Genomic DNA, 18,866 nt, shown 5'->3' on the forward strand with positions numbered 1-18,866 from the left:
TAAGAATTTCCATCATATGATTTTTACATGCTTTCATTTGTGTATCTGCTGCTTTGTCCATCAGTCGTAAAGCTGTTGCATGTTCATTGTGGAGGTATTGTACTCCTTCTTAATTGTTTATCTTGACTCCAGACAAGCAGTGAGCAACATGGAAGATATCATGATTCCTATTTTTGCACTGTATTTTGCAATACCTCTTTCTGGTGTCTTTCGAGGTGACAATTCTTAGTGTCTTATGAAATGCAGTATTTTTCTATTTATAACACTTCAACCATGTCTAGTCATATCATTTGTCTGTTCATACACTTCTCTGACTCTCTCAAGCGTCTACTTGCACGTTGTATTTTTCTTTTAAGGCTCTCTTGAACTTCTAGACAGTTGTTGTCTGCTGTTTAAAGACTAATTAGTCAGAGCTGAGTGAGTCTAATGCACCTGTCCACGTGGGGCTGATGAACTACAAATGCGTCCTTACAGTTTTGGAAGGTCAGTCCTACATGTATCTGCTGTTACTTTTAGGACAGCATTAGCTAAATGGTGCATTTGGAACCAAGCTGACCACCAACAGTGATGGAAACTAAGTACAATTACTCAAGTACAGCATATAAGTAAATTTTTTTGTGGTTTAAACATTTTTCAGATCAGACTTGGTCAGGTCACTTAGTCATGAAAAGCTATGCTGGGATTTAAAAGAGGTCGGCAAACTGCAAGTGCTAATAAGAATAATAAAGTTGTAAGTTGTCCCACAACAAAACTACCAGGAGCGTGATGATGTCACATAAGCCCAGTTCTGTGCACGCCCTCACAGTCCCGTGATATCAGGAGAAATGAGTAACAATACCTGTGATGGACCTTTGAACTACCAAATATAAAATTAGCTCCACCTTAACCAGCCATTAATGTCATATATTGATACAGAAGCCCTTTATTATCTTGTCGCACTAGATGATAATTTGTGAGCATAACTTAAAATCTTTTGCACACAAGAACCGGTTCACCTTGCCGTGAGACGGCTATACAGTCGATGTTTTCCGACGGGGAACTAAAGCTGTTAACTATGCTCTGGCCAAAGCAACCAGACTCCATTGAAAAAGACAGTAATTTTGCCTGGCAGAACACAGGAGTTGCTGGTCTACCCGCCGTGTTCTGCGAGGTTCTACAGTTTTTTTCAATGGAATCCGGTGGCTTTGGCGAGAGCATAGATGAATACAATTGCTTCAGTTCCCCGTGGGAAAGGGCTGTCTGACGGCGAAGTAAACCAGCAAAAATATTCTAAATATAGCGTACACTTAAACTGATATTGCTTTTTTTTTAGGTGAGACTTTCTTTTAGATGTCTAAAATACGTTTTGCTGCCGGCCCCGTCCACAGCAGTACATTGCTTTGCTCCTGTGTCGGTACTCCTGTCTGCTTCTCCAAACTGTGGGCGTGCCGACCGTCATCTACTGTAGGTAATACACTGACTATGTTTAAGTACCTCATACAATCCCACTTCAAAACACCTGAACTATCCCTTTAACGTACATTTTACTGTACCTACCACTTCTGTACTCCTGCTCAAGTAGAATTTTGAATGCAGGAGTATTTTTAAATTGTGGTACTGCTAAAGGATCGGAGCACTTGCTAGTGGGCGTGTCTCCCACTCAGTTGAATTAATGATATAGCACCTTATAGATTAGTACATTGCTGCTGAAAATGTTTCCCTCATGGTCCAAGAGACTGTATTTCACTTTACTTTAGTTGTGTTTGTTGTACACCAAATGTAAAGAATTTAATTTTGCACGTTGCTGTTTTATTTATTTAATTATCATTGTTTGCGTTACTGTAAAGCTATGAGATTCTGCAGAGCTCCCATTGTGTGCACCGTTAACAAGCCAATATGATCTCTTCATCTTTTTTTTGTCACCCATACCAAGAACTGCATGTGACCATAGCGATGTCCGTAACAGATCAATTTATTGTTAACAATCACTGTTTTGGTATAGCGTACTTCAGCAAATGGAGTAAAGAAAACACAGATTAAAATAAGGTCTAGCTAACAATCGCAATAAAAAGAAATAAATAGAAAATAAAATCCGATTAAGGTCTAGTAATTTCCATGTTCATATGAATACATAACATCTACAGTATAAGTTAATAAATTGAAGCTACTGTATAAATACATCACCAGCATGCACAATATTGTATTATGGAGAATATTGGAGCAGTTATCATCTTACACTGAAGAAACAGTATAATAGGCAAGTGCATTTCTTGACCGAGAAGAAACCGAAGACAAAGTAAATCCACAAACCTCAAATCTGCTTTTAGAGCTTCCACTTAACATTTGCATGTGCTCTGTCCACAAATTATACTGAGTTCACTAATCAAGTCTGTGGGTCCAGGTGTCGTTTCCTACTGGTTGTCATGAAGATAGCAGAACTAGAGAATAAGGGTGGACATGATCGTGTTAAATCACTTTTTTTCCCCGTCTAATTTCCATTAATTTTATTTCGCTATCTGGATTTCTGTGAATCAAATCGTTTCCCTACAAGGAGCCAATAGGAGTTGTTATAGTAACGACAATACTGACAATAAGAATTAGGTGTCCAAAAACAGTTAATTTATTTAATAAAGCACATCAGCACATGAGAGGGACAAGCTGCACTAAGTTTACTTTATGAATTTGTATTTTTAGTTACAGTATGACTGTGTGACTGAGCTGGACACATAACCTGACACAAAGCAAACAAAAACATAATTTTTTTTAATGTTATCCTCAATAACAGAGACGACCTGCTTTTCACTCGACGATCATAGTGTGATGCAACTAAAAGATGTTTTTGAAGTTACACAATGAAGTTCGACACCCCCCTTAAAAAGCCACGTCTTCATCTCAGTAACCACTCGCTCTGATCCCTCGTCTTTCTCTCCTGCTAAGCAAGGCCGTGACATTCAAGGTTACTCTTAAATTTTTCTGGTTGCTCAAGCATCGAAACTTCTGAATGCTCCTCCCCTCACCAAATACAATAAGACAGCTCAGCTTCGTTTGCGCGATAAGACCAGTCTCTGCCAGTGTGAAGGTATCGCTACCCAATAGTCACACTGCGATGAACGACATACCTCTTGCTTCTAAAGTGGTATTTTGGCAAAATGCTGCAGAGGCTACCAAGGAGGGGGTTTCATTCTTTTATTTTTTTATTTTTTTAATCGTAGGTTATTTCTCAAACTAAAATTCCCTCCGTCAACTTTTTTTTCACTTTTAATTTGTTGAAAAATAAAGAACAGCAGCCACGTTAGTACAATCGGCTAAATTGGCAGCCGATGTTCCACCGCCTTCCCCCCTCCCCTCCCTTTTTTTTAAATTCTAAGAACTTTTTAACTAGTATTATTATTTTGTCATCATTTGTGAGCGCGCGTGTTGTTTTGGCAGAATGAGGTTTTGGACTCTTTAATTGTTGCCCTCGCCTCCCTCGTCGTCCTGCTGGTCGCTCGTCCACAGCGTCAAGTTGTCTCGTAGCAGCTGCATGATCAGAGTGGAGTCTTTGTAGGAGTCTTCGTTCAGGGTGTCCAGCTCGGCGATGGCGTCGTCGAAGGCGGTCTTGGCCAGGTGGCACGCCTGCTCCGGGGCGTTCTGGATCTCGTAGTAGAAGACGGAGTAGTTGAGAGCCAGGCCCAGGCGGATGGGGTGAGTGGGCTGCATGTGCTCCTTGCTGATCTCGTGGGCTTCACTGTAGGACTTCTCGGAGGACTCCACCACCGCGGCTCTCTTCTCCCCCGTGGCCACTTCGGCCAGGTAGCGGTAGTAGTCGCCCTTCATCTTCAGGTAGAACACTTTGCTCTCGTGCTGCGTCTCGTTGCAGTTCTTGATCAGGAAGTTGTCGAGGAGGTTGAGCACGTCCTGGCAGACGGCCTCCAGCTCCTTCTCGATCTTTTCCCGGTAGGCCCGCACCATCTCGATCTTCTTCTCGTTGCCGTCGGCCGACGTCTTCTGCTCGATGCTGGAGATGACGCGCCAGGATGAACGCCTCGCCCCGACCACATTCTTATAGGCCACAGAGAGCAAGTTCCTCTCCTCATTGGATAGTGCTTCGTTCAGCTCTGTGACCTGAAGGAAACACAGAAAGAAAGAAAGATATGCAGGCATTAGCATGTCTTTTTGTTATCTCAATTGTCATATTTATGTAAAACATGTGAAGACAATGGAACAGTTTTAATCTGTAACATGCTGCAAAGTAGAGTTGGGTTGATTTCCGTTGTTGTCCGTCCGGTCAACGACCTTACACCGGTTCGATTTTATGCAAACTGGCTGAACCGGCATTTGTCATTATGACACGTTCTCGCAAATTAAAATGTAGCCTACATCAGCAACCTGTGCCGATGCTGTCACTGTGCTAAATTCAGCTTGTATTTTCTATTTTTAGTTTGTTTGTAAACGGACTAACCGAGTCACTAGTGTCTTAAAGGCTGTGTGCAATTTACTGTCGAGGCGAGGCCAGCATCATGAAGGAGATCAAATTTCAGTAGAGGTGGGAAGGGGATGTGTTTTTTTGGGTTGACAAAACAAGACGGGTTTCTGCCAGCCAGTGTATTGCAAGCCCGGCGACCCGTAACGTTAGCGAGTGTGTGGTCAAGATAGAAAGAGCGTGTGTTACGGACCGACAGTGAGTATGAAGTTATCAGTAACGTTGTAGCTGTTAACGTAGCAGTGCAGTGTGTGTGCAGTTCAGGCTATCGGTGAATAAACAACTCCTCAAGACCCAAGCCAAGTTCCTGTGTCTTGCTTGCCACCTGCTGATTAAAGTGAAGGCAGTTAGCCCTGAAGCTACCGACAACACCGGCCCAGGCTAACTTAAGGTGGGCTGACATTTAAGGTGGACCAGCTATTCTGATTTTAGTTTTGGTGGAGCAGCTGCTGAGTCAAGCCTGACACCTAGTGGTAAAATTCTGTATACCGGTCTGGTCTGGTGTTTGGCTTAAATATCAAACCAGTTTGAAATTTTTAACACCGGTCCAACCCTTCTACAAAGTATGACTAAGACTGTTAAGTATGACTCGAAAAAAAATATTTAATGCTCTGTGCACATGTCAAACTACAGCAATCATAATCTGTTGAACAACATAAGCAAATAAATACTACAAGCTACAATTCTTAAAACTGTCACAGATGCCTCCAGACAAACTGTACAACACCCAAGTCAACAGTCACTGCAGGAAAACCACACCTCCAGCTCACTGACATCATCCTCTGAGCTGACTCCTGATTGGCTGTCCGCAGCTCTGAAAGCTGGTTTTGTTTTGTTTTGACAGGCCTGTGTCTGGCTGGAGGATTTAATCCTTTATACCCCACTGGGACTGTGCAGCAGAGGCATCTTTACAGACCTTTTCTGAGTATAAAGCCTGTTGTTACTTTCTTTTTCAGTACAGATTTCAGTTGCATGAGTGTAGCAAAGCAGGGGGCCCCGGCCGATCACGCGGAACAGCTCTTCACAATCCCTTTACTGAACGCTATATCGGTTAACATAAAACTACATTCTAAAGGCCTCTGCACACCAAATCAAAGTATTGAACACATTTTGACCTGATGTTAGTGTTGGATAAAAAGTTAAGGGATCACCAAAGTTATTACAATTCATCCTGAGGTGAACATGAATATCTGGAACAAATGTGATGACAATCCATCCAATTTTTGTAGAGACATTTCACTCAAAACCACAAATGTCATCCTCATGGTGGCACTAAAGCCAGAAAGTCATTAGGATGCATCATCTGGGAACCAGGAATGTTGACAATGAAAATTGTGTGCCCATCCGTTTAGTAGATATTGAAATACTTCACAGGATAAATGAAAAATATGACCTAATGGTGGTGCTAGATAAAAAGTCAGGGGATCACCCAAGTTATCAGGATTCATCCTCTGGGGAGCATGAATGTCTATACAAAATTTCATAGCAATCCGTCCAATAGATATTTCTGTCTGGACCAATCAACAGACTGAGAGTACCGTCCATAGAGCCATGGTAGCATGGCTGACAATAATATGATTTTTCTTATTCTGTTGTTACATTTCAGGTAAATCTGCTTCCTGTGTTTGTGTATCATTTCATGTGTCTTCTCCTGACCATCCAGGTGGGGTCGCACTCCACTGCCACAGTGATAGAGAGGCACTAACGGGTCACTTTCGGAACTTTTTAATCACATTGTAAGACAAATATTCCCCGGAAGTCGTGCCGCATGACAGTGAATATGCAGCATCCTCGACACATGGCAGAGCCTCAGTGTGTTGCCCACGGACAGGAAAGTTTAAACCTGTGACCTTTTGAGGTGCACCACAGTCACGATGAGCTAACAGCTGTGTCACTCAGCTTTGGTTAGACTCCAATAACACACAGTAGCTGCTAATCCCTGTTCCAGTTGTTACTACAGTCTCTATTGATATAAACCTGTGACTAATGTCTTCATGTGATGAACTCATTCTCAGCATACACAAGTCCTTTTATACATCTACACCCATCTCTCACGTAGCAATCAAAGCGATGGTTCACTTCAACAGACCTGACCATCTTTTAATGTGAGTATTGTAAAAGGGAGGGAGTGGAGGCCAAAGAGCAATCAGTGATGCAATCTCCTGTTTCCATGGCGACTGCAAAATCTGCTCCTTTGTTTGCGAGAGCCATGCTATCGCTGCTGGAGATGCTGGCCACAAGCTGCTAATGGCGAGGATGCTGACATGGCTGATGGTATGGAGAATGCTGCAGCACTGTGGGTGGGCGAGAAGTGCAAACAAGCCATTTCATATCTCACACCTTTCAGCCAACTCTAACGCTGGCGGTCAGCCATAGCAATGTCATTTCCACGGCTCGGTGCAGGACACAAATGATTCAAAAGCCGGCACATGAAACATGGGAGGACTCCAAAAACCACAAGCAACCTTCTCACTTCAATCATGCTTCGACCTTCCTAGAAGCATGCAAGGCCCGAGGATGGTGATGTTAGTCGGTTGGTCAAATGTATAGAGCACATTCATGCTGCCCAGAGGATGAGCCATTTCCATTTTGAACAGTCCATGAGCTTTCCTCACCTCCATCAGATCAAATTTTCAACTCTGTAGCTTAAAATATGAAAAACAGTTTTGTACAGACATTCATTGTCCCCAGAGGATGAATCCTATTGAGCTTGGTGATTCCTTGACTTATCCTTTTTCGCCACCATGAGGTTGATATTTGTGAAATATATTGCAATCTACTGGATGGATTGCCCTAAGATTTGGTACAGATATTTCAGGGTAAGTTCTAATAATTTTGGTGATAACTATTTGGTAAAAATGGGGTGGCAGTAGCTCAGTCCGTGGGGACTTGGCTTGAGAACTGAAGGGTCGGTGGTTCAAGTCCCCGTACGGACCAAGTCCCCGTACGGACCAAGTATGGAGTGCGGACTGGTAGCTGGAGAGGTGCCAGTTCGCCTCTGGGCGAGAGCAAGGCACCGAACCCCCAAAAAACTGCTCCAGGGACGCCATACTATGGCAGACCCTGTGCTGTGACGCTTCCATAAATGCATGTGTGAGTGGTATCTAGGAGGGATTTGCGAAAAGATACATTACAACTGCCTTATGGATGTGATTATGCCTTGTGTTGACTGACAAATAAAGCTTCTTTTTTTTTCTTTAAATTGGTTAATTTGATACAGGCATTCGTGGTCTCCACAAATAACTTTGGTGGTCCCTTAACTTTTCCGCTGGAACCTCCATGAGGTTGACATGTTTGGCTTTGAGGGAAATATCTTGACAACTATTGAATGGATTGCTGTGAAATTAACTATAATATAACTATGTTTGAGATCCCAAGAACGGAAATTCTCAACCTCACAGAGCTACTAGCATGGCTTTAAACTCTCTTGTTATGGTCACCAGAGGATGAACCCTACTGATTCTGGGATTAATCTGAAGCTAATACTAGGCCAAAGGTTGTATATCGAGGACGGAACCTGCCAAAATCAGAAACTGATAAATTAATGACTCGATAAATGAATAAATATGCCATCAAATGTACCAAAAATAATATTGAAAATAAATGTAGGCATTAATTAATTGATCAAATGTGACATAAATTGATATTTCTGTTTGAATTTGCTTCTTTATTTATTTACCGTCCTCCATAGTTGTAGGCTACATGTCTCACCACCAACGTCCACGACAACTTGTTCTGTAGCGTCGTCCCAACAACCATCCATCATGCTTTTCGTTCCTTACTTTGCATTGGAATGAACAGTGCAGCTTCTAGAGAGCCACTAGCAGTACTGTTGACTTTTGTGCTTGTTCACTAAGGAGTGTTTCTACACAAGATGTTGTAAAAATTTACAACACACATAAATAACTTGACCTCTGTCCTGGAAGAGTAGAAGACAGGCAAACGATAAATGACATCCATTGCATAATGATCCCACTTACAAACACAGGAGAAAGTCGCCCTGCCCCCCCCATTAGTCATTGCTGAAGCACAGCCTCCACTCTATACTGCTCTATGCCATAGCCCATTAAATTACAACTAGTGTAAATGAGTATCTGACCTAAAGCAAATGCAACCAGCAGAGTAGGTCAGTGCCGGAGCAACGGAGAGGTCAGAAAAACAAGGCCTAAACAACACGTCTGTAAAAACATGGATGCCTTTGTTTCAGGAGGCTGCGGGGTGAGCAGAAAGCCCTGACGGAAGCGGTGGTGTGGGGATGACAATGGAGCTCTGTCTACCCATAAAGCTCATCAATCGCGCCTGCTCTCTCGTGACTCATCCTTGCACAAGGCAGTCAAACTTCCAAACAACCGAGTGTTAATACAAACAAAAGCCAGGCAGGACAATCAATAACTTCCTCTTTGACAGCTCTCTGCATGCCCATTAATATCCACAGGAGAGACCCTGTAAGAGCTGCAGGGCTGGAAGAGTAAGAGGATATGTTGGGCCTTAAGTAGAGGTTGGGTTAGACCTCAAAGCCCGCCGCCTTACATTGCCATTTAATGGATTACAATTCACATAATGAAGGCTTGCCACAGTCCTAGAGCTCCCCATTTTTCTTCCCGTTCCACGCTTTCCTTCTGTCTTTTGCTCATTTTGTCTCACTCTCTGGGCTTTCCTAACCTGATGTGACAACCCCCCCCCAGCAGACCCTCTTTCAGGCAGCAGAGCACAAAGGCGCCGTGGACTACCTGACGTCACTGGCGGTGTGAATAGGGCTGGAGCCTTGATGCTAAGGAAAGGGGGATGCAAGGCGGTGTATGTCCGTCTTAGTAACGGTGGTGGAGAGGAAGCTTCAAGTAGCGCTTTGTTGCTACGCTACCACGTATGACGGTAGTTTTCCTGTTATTACAGCTGATGTGCGTATCCAATAATAAGACAGATGAAGGGTTGATCACTCTAAAGGCATGAGGAAGATGTGCAGACTAGGGATGTCACCGTACTAGAAATGTAGTAGTCGATACCAATACTAGTGAAGTTCCATGATTTTCGATACCACGGTAAAAAACAAAAGTCAAACAATAGATCCCATGTACTTCAACATCCACTCCTTTATTACCATTAGCATGCTGTTTTTTGTTAGGAAGCTCAACAGGTCATAATTCCCTCTCTATTATCTATTTCATATTGCAGTGAAAACATCTACTTCAAAAAACTTGATTTATTCAAGTTTCTCGCCAAAAACTACATTTTCTTTTCATAAAAAAAAACAAATTTTGGCATCTATTTGTTACTGAAGTGTTGGTTCTTGTGCCTAATGCAGACCTAATTAGGTTAGGTTACTGGACTGGTCAAACACAAGTTAATGCAAGCCTCTGTTAGTACTAGTTCTCTGCTGTCATTAGAAAAGACTTAGAAACAGCCAATACACAATGTGACCAAAAGTGAAAGTAAAAATTAGCCCTATTACAGTACATGCTGTACATGTGTCAAATATGACTGTGACTAAGTAACTAACGGCTTATTGGGGGGGGGAAAGGGTGTACAGTAGAGCTAGTCATGTCCGGCCCACATTTTTTCCTGCTTAGCTGCTTGTTGTGAAAGGCAGATGTGTTCTGCCTCAGAGGTCAGATAAGGGTCATAATAGCGCCTCCCAATTCACTTTTATGACAGCACAAAAATGGCTAGTGGTTACCTTTACAGTTACTACTAAGTCACATTAGGTGATTAAAAACGTCCCGATCATGGTTCGGAGAAACTGCAGACCCTTCACGTATTGACAAGTAGCATTACGAACAATAACCGTTCGGAGATTATTGTGTAATTGCATTACTAATAGTTGGTCATAGACTGTCTCAGGGACACAGGCTGATGTTTCACACTTGTGTTTTTAGGGTTAGTCCATCTCCTAGCTATCGCCATCTCCTTTTCCTACTTTCCAGGTCTGTAATAATTCTGTAAACTCATTCAGGGGCATGAAATCCCAAACAAATAACCCTCATCATGGTGCCAAAGCAATAAAGCAACAACTTTAACCATTCCTCTACTGTACAAACATGAAATGTGGTGTCAAGGCACGATAAACACAAGAACATAGCCAGAATTAAAATAAGGGAGAAATAAAAAAAAAAAAAAAAAGTGATCTGGAAAGGTCCACAGATCTGGTCTTAAGATGGTAGAACGACGTCCTTGTTTGACCCAGAGTCCTTCCTGACCATGCCAGCTTTACCTAGAAAGCAGAGTGCTCCAGGAATGAGTCCTAAAACCCGGAAATGAGTTAGCATTTTTGCACTTTCGGTTCCCTCGTCTGGAAGTCAATGGGTTTTCTGAATGGCTTTTTAGTTAGATGCCTGAAATAAGGTCTGTGGTTAACATAAGCTTAAGAGATTTTAACGTTTTGTTCTACAACATAAAATACATCCGTAAATATTCCACTTGTGAATTTTGAAGTTTTTATATGTCTTAAAAAAGGCGGTTGTTAACAAGTGTTTAAATGAGACTACTAAACGTCATCACGCCGACTCGTCCGCCTTTACAGCCTCGTTGTGTATACTCACACTCATGCGACAACATTAACCACGTCTTTAAAACTATTTAAAACAGCGATCAAAACATAATTAAGAATGTATGGGAACGTAATTTTGTAGGAGACAGGGTTGGATATTGAATCTGTTAGACACAACACCTGACAGAAATATGAATATCCTAAAAGCTGGCATCAGTCTGCACAAGTTTTCACACTTTGTGAAGATGTTTTTAGTACATGAATACTCCCTACTTATTATTTTTTTAGCTGTCCTTCCTTTCCTTTGAAATATATTACAACTGCACGTCAGGGTAGATGTGTCAATGTGATGCCTCATAACGCGGCTAGCTTTATGTCCCTGCACTCGTTGACAGTGACTAAGCAAAAGGAAAAGTAAAGTAGACATCATAGCGGCTGAATAATGCCACAAGAAAATAAAGTACTGTTGTGGGGAATATCACTCAATTCAGCTCTAAGTAAGATTTTGTGAAATGAACCTGATTATAGTGTGTGTAGGGGGGTGAGGTGGGCGTTTCTCATAGTGCCTGTATGACTCACCACTGAGTCAACACTCATTTCAGGACATCCTGAAATGTCCTCAGATGACATTTGGATTGGACTGAGGTTAAGGAGTGTGTTCATATTTCAGAAAAGAAGAAATAGATGTTTGAATGCTTCCTATGCCTCCTGGACAAAAACTCAAAAATGAGGATGAACTAGAAAAATAGGCATTTTCTGGGGCTATAACCCATTTCTTAGTAATCAGTATCTAAAATGAAGCTCATCATTTGTGTCAAATAAAAAAACAAAACTCACTCTTCCATTCACATCATGGGCACATTTTGAGCCCATAAATCTTGTTCGACGTTGGATGATATCTCCCACAAGATGCACCATCCCACTCACACCCACTCCTATGGAGGTTCTGATCACTCCCGCACGAAACACTGTTTTCTAATGAAAATGTGTCTGCCGGCAAAAATAAGACGCCTGTAGCCCATCGAGTTTGCTTTAAGCAGTGGGAATTAACAAATGGATAAAAAATTATTTGGAGCAAGTTTCTCTTCCAACTTATGTTGTTTCCCATAGCAACAGACAAATCAGATGCTGGAGTGTCAGACTGAGAGACAGTAGCAGTGATGGTGTTAAGTCAAGTGTAACTGTCTGCGTGAGAAACTGAAATGTCACTTGGTTTATTTCAGTATTTGGTGGCACACAGTTACTGCATTTACAGTATTTGGATAGGTAGACCTGCAGGGTCACTCCCTACTGGTACAGATACAGAGCATATGGACTACACTCATAGACTTATATAAGAAGTGGACGTAGTCACGGTTCAAATCACCCATTGGTTTGTGGACTGCCGTTTTGAAGCTTCAAGTTCGGCATTTTGGGCGTCACCATCTTGGTTTTTGGCCGTCAACATCTTGGTTTTATGGACCCAGAAGTGACACGAGATGGGGGAGCTAAGTACAACTGAATGCTGAATAAGACATTTTCAAGCAACCAAAAGGTTATAATTAACTTTGGTGAACTGAAAACACACCGTGAAAGGGTTAAAGTTGTAAGACGAAAACACGGACAACGCCGTGGTAGCGACCTGTCAATCACAAGGTAGCCACGCCCTAAAGCATTCAATGCCTTATGGTCTATTTGACTCTAAATGGGACCATCATTTACTAAATGAACATCATGCTGTATTGAAGAAGACTTGAAACTAGCGATTGAGACCATAAACTCATGTTTACAATGTTTACTGAGGTAATAAATCAAGTGAGAAGTAGGCTCATTTTCTCATACACTTCTTTACAGTCTGACTTATTTTTGCAACCAGAGGAGTCGCCCCCTGCTGGCTGTTAGAAAGAATGCAAGTTTAATGCACTTCCGCATCGGCTTCAATTTTCAGAACCGAGGTAGCCCACTGCCTACACTGTATCTGTGATTATTACGTGTGGGTAACCCAACGCTTTAACAAAGAAATGTCTTAAATAAATAACTAAATTAAAATCTGTCTTTACAGCTCGTCTTAAAATGATTCTACGGAAGGCAGTCTGATAATTAGCTGTTCTATAACACCCTGACATTTACAGACTTTTGTGTCGACCATTTCATTTTATCCAATGCAGAAAACACTATTTAGTCAATACATATTAAACATGCATTCAGTGTACGGAGCAGCGGCAGGCAGCACAATGCATCTGTTAATGCATTGACCTCCATGAGAGAATAATGCATTCAGTTCATTAAGTGTGATGGAAGCCCTTGCTCTCTGTGCCATGCACTTCCTAATACGCTCTGCAATAGGATGTGTGTGTTTGTGTGAGCGTCAAAGCTGATTCAGAATAATTCAGCGCATCATACTGGCTGGTCACTTGGTTAAATCAGTCCTACACAAGCTCAGAAATGTTAGCACGTATATGAAAGTAAGCTGCAACAAACTACCAGACCCTGATTTCACAAAATTACAGCTGCAACGATTAGTCGACTAATTGATTAGCTGATGGACAGAAGAAATAATTGCCAACTATTTTGATAATTGATTAATTGTTAAAGTAATTTTTTTCATGCAAAAATGGCAGAAAATTGTGTTTTCAGCCTCTCAAATATGGAGATTTCCTGCTTTTCTCTGTCATATTAAACTGAATATCTTTGTGTTTTAGACAAAGCAAGACATTTAAAGACATCACCTTGGATTTTGAGAAACTGGGATGGCCATTTTTCACTATTTGCTGACGATTGAATCGATTAATCTAGAAAATAATCAGCAGATTAATCGATAGTGAAAATAATTGTTAGATGCAGCCCTAGAGAATAAATATATAGTATATCCTATGCTGTTGCTATGGGACCCTGGATGTCAGATGCTGGGATCTGTTTCACCCCTTTCAGACCAACACAGCGAAATGGGTCAAACCCAATAGTGCGGTTGATCTGAATGGACCAATACGCATCATCGAAAGTGTTTTCTTGACCCTCATCCCAACCAGGATGCAACTTGAGTTGGTCACTGCCCACTTTTCATGAACAGAATGGGGACTTAAGCTAATGATACTTTTATTTATGACCTGGCTTGTTTAATAAAGCTAAGAGAGAGAGATGGAGAGAAAATGAACTGAAACTTAACCCCCGTTGTGTAGTTACTTTACGTAATCTAATTCTGTGTAACTATGTAACTCTGTAACTCTGCGGTGTAGCAGTCATTTGTATTGAGCTACAGTTGCAGACTGAAGACTGTGAACGGTGACGCTCAGTGATTAACATGTGAAAGCGGTCTCAATTGAATCAGGTCAAACCCGGGTTGAACACGCGTTCAATAAAGCACGTCATACTCTGGTTTGTATGAAAGGAAGAGAAGCCTTGCGTGGCCTGCAAACTGGCAGCGTTTGATTTTGCTGCTTCAAAAGCTTGAAAGAATAACTTGACGTTTTAGAGATTTCTTTGGGTTTTCTTTTCCTTGTGGGAATCAAAGGTGCTCTGTATGATAGCCAGAGCATTAATAGAGTGCTACAGGAATGAGTCCTAAAACTCTGAAGTGAGTTAGCATTTTAGCTCTTCCGGTTCCCTCGTCTGGAAGTCAATGGGCTTTTAGTTAGATGCCTGAAATAAGGTCTGTGGTTAACACAAGCTAAAGAGATTTTAACGTTTTGTTCTACGACATAAAATACATCAGTAAATATCCCACTCGTGAATGTTGGAGTTTTTACGTGTCTTAAAAAAGGCAGTTTCTAACAAGTTGCTAAATATGACTACTAAACGTCATCACGCCAACGAAGACAACAAAGAATGTCTACCTGAGCAGAGAATGACTCTCTCCCTCTGTGTGTGTTGTAATCCGAGCTTCTCTGTGCTTTGTTGACATAGCCGGGCCGGCCGTGCATGCCTTTTAGTGCATGTGAGCGTGCTCCACTGGGTAGCTCACAGCTGCCGCTCCGCACTACGCTCAAACGGAGGTTACAGCTGATAACGCCATCGTGGAAGCGTAGCGCCCACCCTCCGGTTCCCCCTCAGGTTAACACTGTTAGCTCTGTCAGCACTGTTAGCACCGTTAGCTGCTAGCCGCTGCCATGTTGAGAGCCATGCAGAGGCAATAGAAATGCTCCCATTCTCGCATTTAGCACTTTTAAGGTTCAAGGTTTCCCCCCCAAAATGACATGTTGGGTTTCTTCATCATTCAAACAAAGAAGAAGCAGTGCTAGTCGCAGGGTAAACGTATTCTAAATATAACGGTGTCCTCTTAGAAGCTCTTATGATCATTATTTTTAAAATATAAATTTAGCAGAATGACAATTTGACTTGCGTGGGTACATTTCTATACCCTCTTCTTCCGTCAGTATGATCCTGTTTCCGGTTAGTACGATCTCAAGAGAATAAAATGCATACAGTGTGAAGTGAATAATCTACACCATGCAAACACACTGGCACGGTCTTTTTAAGAGATACTGGTGAAAAACGCATAACATTTCTTACATTAAATGCATTTCTTACATTAAAACTGGTGTATTGATTTTGGTTTATTCCTGTAGTTCAGCCTTTAAGAATGCATCGTTACTATATCAAAGGGCTGAGGCACCGTACCCATGTGGATAGTATGATGTAATAGTTTCATTAGATATGCATACTGTAATACTGAGATCATTTTACATGAATATTCAGTATTCACAGTCACTCTTGAAAATGACTCCTAAAAAAAACTATGTCATCAATGGTACTGCATGTACTTTAACAGAGCAGGCATTTTGTAATATATACAGTATTACTATAAAATAGCTCAGTGCAGAGTACCGCTATGTACTGTACAGTACAGCGAACCATTTTTTTATGAATTTATTTGGCTTTTAACATCATGTTTGAATAATTTATAGCCGGGAACAGTTATTGAACAACTAAAATCCTCATTTTTTAGTTCATGTGGCTTTTTAATGTAGAAGTCCAGGATCCTAATTTAATTTTCTGACTCTTGGTCCAAGGCTAATAGGATCACTAGAGACCCACACATAGCCAACTTAGTGCTTTATAGATTTAAGGAAAATGCACAACAGAATGACATTACAAATATATTTTGTCGGCAACTGGGTCTGCATTACTGATCGGTTAACTGATCACTGAAAAGCAGAATTTAAGGTCGCTCTTGAACATGTGATGTTGCACATAGCTCCTAAAGAAATTTGGAAAGACATTGGAGGCCTGATAAGGACTCTTGGGTGTGGCATTTTAGTTTGATGTAAAGAATCAAATGAATTATATAAACGAAGTAAACCTGTCTCTCATTTACAGCTGGTGTGAAATTTGCCTTTTTTGATTTCTAAGCTGGCTCCCAAATAATGAATGCCTGCCCCAGATAATGAGAATGTTTTCCAATGATTTCCCTGAAAGATTACTAAATCATTGGTGCTGTAAAAATATACTTAATGGTGAGGCATGCAGTCCAGATATTCTAATCTTATAAAGGCAGTGGCGAAAACACAAGCGGTTGTTCATTTTGGCTTGGTCTGGTTCCTGAATCTGAAGCGTTAACAGTCCTCTGGAGGACGGGTGCAGTGATGTGTTCTGTAAATCCTGGTTATTTGGTTCAGTTGCCACCGGGGCGGTTGCCATGTCTGCAGTGGCAAGGGATTCCCCTCAAACGATGGGCGAGGCAGCAGACACACCCCGCTGCCCGGTGCTGCAGAGAGACTGGCTGGGTGAGGGGCAGCTCTCGCTCTGACTCGGCATTTAATCGGAAAGGGGTGGATCCGTCCCCCCCACCTACCCCCCCTTTCCTTCCTTCCTTCAGGGCATTACCACTCACTACTGCCTGGTCCTAGAGAGCTGCACATTGAGCGTGGCCTTTTAAACACGCTGACAGCTTACTTGTTGACTCTTGGAGTTGAAGCTGATGTAGGAAAAAGTTCCACTAATCTTGCTTTCTCTGCCTTATACAGGCTTGGGCCCACATGCTGAGGTCTGACCTTGTTAATAAAAGCAAACATTAATTATAGAGGAAAATTATAGAAATATGACACAACAACTTGCATCCAAATCAAAATATATAGTAAAAGCTACTAGAAATCTATAAAAGTCACCACAGACACAATATGAAGTCCTGCACAGATATGATGGCCTGTCTTTTAAATAAAGGAGTGGGCCTTTGTCACACAGCACATCTCTTCAATGTGTCCCTTCCTCTATGATCTTATTGTCCAGACAGCACTGATAACAGAGGGGGATGCAGCCCTCTTTGTGAAGCTCTGATAGCTGCCTATATGAAATGGTGCACTACGGGTGGGCCTGTGCTGCATCTTGGCAGATGCTGCGGCACGCCTCTCTGTGATGGGGAACCTGCTGGAAGAGGTCGAGGACGCAGAGATGCGGCTGCAGCTCCACACACACACAGCATCGATTAACACCAGGCAGACCGTCATGCAAAAAACAAAAAAACGACGCAATATGACATGATATTGCAGACAGAGCTTTCTGGAACAGTCCACCAACACCCACGTCTGTAATAAGCTGGTGGACGCTTCGTAGTGCTTTATTTTGTGTGCTGCTTCTGCGCAAATCGATTGCGATCAACCTTCAGCCAACATTGCTCTTCTCTATGCGCCAAAAAAACGCACTAGGAGGGACTCTGCATGCTAGCTTTCTGCATGTCAAGCTAAATAAAAAAAGAAAAAGTGGTATTTCATACCAAAAAAATTTAATTTCTCATCAAATGTCCCTCTCCTCCTCACCATGGTGCCTCCTATAGCGCGTCCTCTGCTCCAACACTAATGCGCATCTTTTAGACGCGCTCCTTTTCACGCTCTTTCACCACTAAGCACACATTTTCCACACACACATGATTAAATAGCATCTCAATATTGTCGTGCTTTATTTCCCACTTTATTCTCATACAAACAGGGCAGCCTGGTGGTTTTTATTTCTAAGGAGCCTGGTGAAAGGCACCGCCCCAACATCAAACAGTCCGCATCTCCACCACCATCCACCGCAGCAACACCACCCAGAAAAACCTGCTGATTTACTGCAAATTACTCATTTATATTTAACCTTATTATATAAAAACTGTTTCATTAATACCTCTAGAATAAGTGGTGATAATGTGAGCATAAGGCTTTGCAGGCCTGTTCATAATGATGGTGCCCAAATGTGCCTATAGCAGTTACGCATCCTGCTCACACACGCGTCTTTCTCCTAAACGCGTTCTTTAATCATAACTTTAATACACCACTTTTGCATTTCTTATTAGCTGAAGTCATAATGTGTCTCCAACACAGAGAGGCACCGTCCTCTTGTCTGCGTATGGCTGTCCTAATGCCTGGTCAGAGCTCTTTTTTTACACATTTCCACACACTTGAATGAATGATTGATAAAAGAGAAAAGGTCATCCCAGAGGAAACCTACTCACCGACTTCATGGCTGCTGCCATATCATCATACCTCTCCGCCTGCTCGGCCAGCCGGGCTTTCTGCACCAGTTGCTCGCGGTCTACCATTTTAAGATGTAGTGCTGTGTGTGTTGTTTGCTGTCCTGTTCTGTGTGTGTGGGTCTTCTGGAGCTAAAGGAATCGTTTAATGTGAATGTCTTTAATGCAGAGTAGAGTAACGGTACCGGTGCTCCTTCTCTCTGCAGCTGCTGCCTGCTGTCTGTCTGTGTGAGCTGTCTGTGTGTCTGTCTGTGTGTGTTTCTGCCGACGGGACACCACCCCTCCCCCCTCTGAACACTTTCCCTTCGGTTGTGTCACCACCCCAAAAAGGCGTGTCTTCACCGGGTGATGTAACGAGCCTGGCAGCCTGGAGAAAATGACAGCACAGCCCTATTGGCCCTACAGTCAGGCAATGGAGGGTTCACTTATCCAGGGGAAAGGAGGTCGTTTTTATATAGTGGTGACATATATACATATATATAGAGGCTTATACTGTAGTGGATCGTTCTATCACACTT

At 42.2% G+C, this 18,866-nt stretch overlaps 1 protein-coding gene across 1 annotated transcript; it reads right to left on the reverse strand.

The window, feature by feature from the left end:
• Window positions 1–1,933: 1,933 nt before the first annotated feature.
• Window positions 1,934–18,647, reverse strand: ywhag1 (3-monooxygenase/tryptophan 5-monooxygenase activation protein, gamma polypeptide 1). Its single transcript, XM_074610470.1, has 2 exons — window positions 18,331–18,647; window positions 1,934–4,083 (listed from the first exon to the last, which is right to left on the reverse strand). Exons 1-2 carry the CDS (start codon window positions 18,415–18,417, stop codon window positions 3,427–3,429), a joined length of 744 nt encoding a protein of 247 aa, XP_074466571.1. The 5' UTR covers window positions 18,418–18,647; the 3' UTR covers window positions 1,934–3,426.
• Between the last annotated feature and the right edge of the window lie 219 nt (window positions 18,648–18,866).

This window comes from Sebastes fasciatus, chromosome 16 (genome assembly GCF_043250625.1).
Source record: "Sebastes fasciatus isolate fSebFas1 chromosome 16, fSebFas1.pri, whole genome shotgun sequence".
NCBI classification, from domain to species: domain Eukaryota; kingdom Metazoa; phylum Chordata; class Actinopteri; order Perciformes; family Sebastidae; genus Sebastes; species Sebastes fasciatus.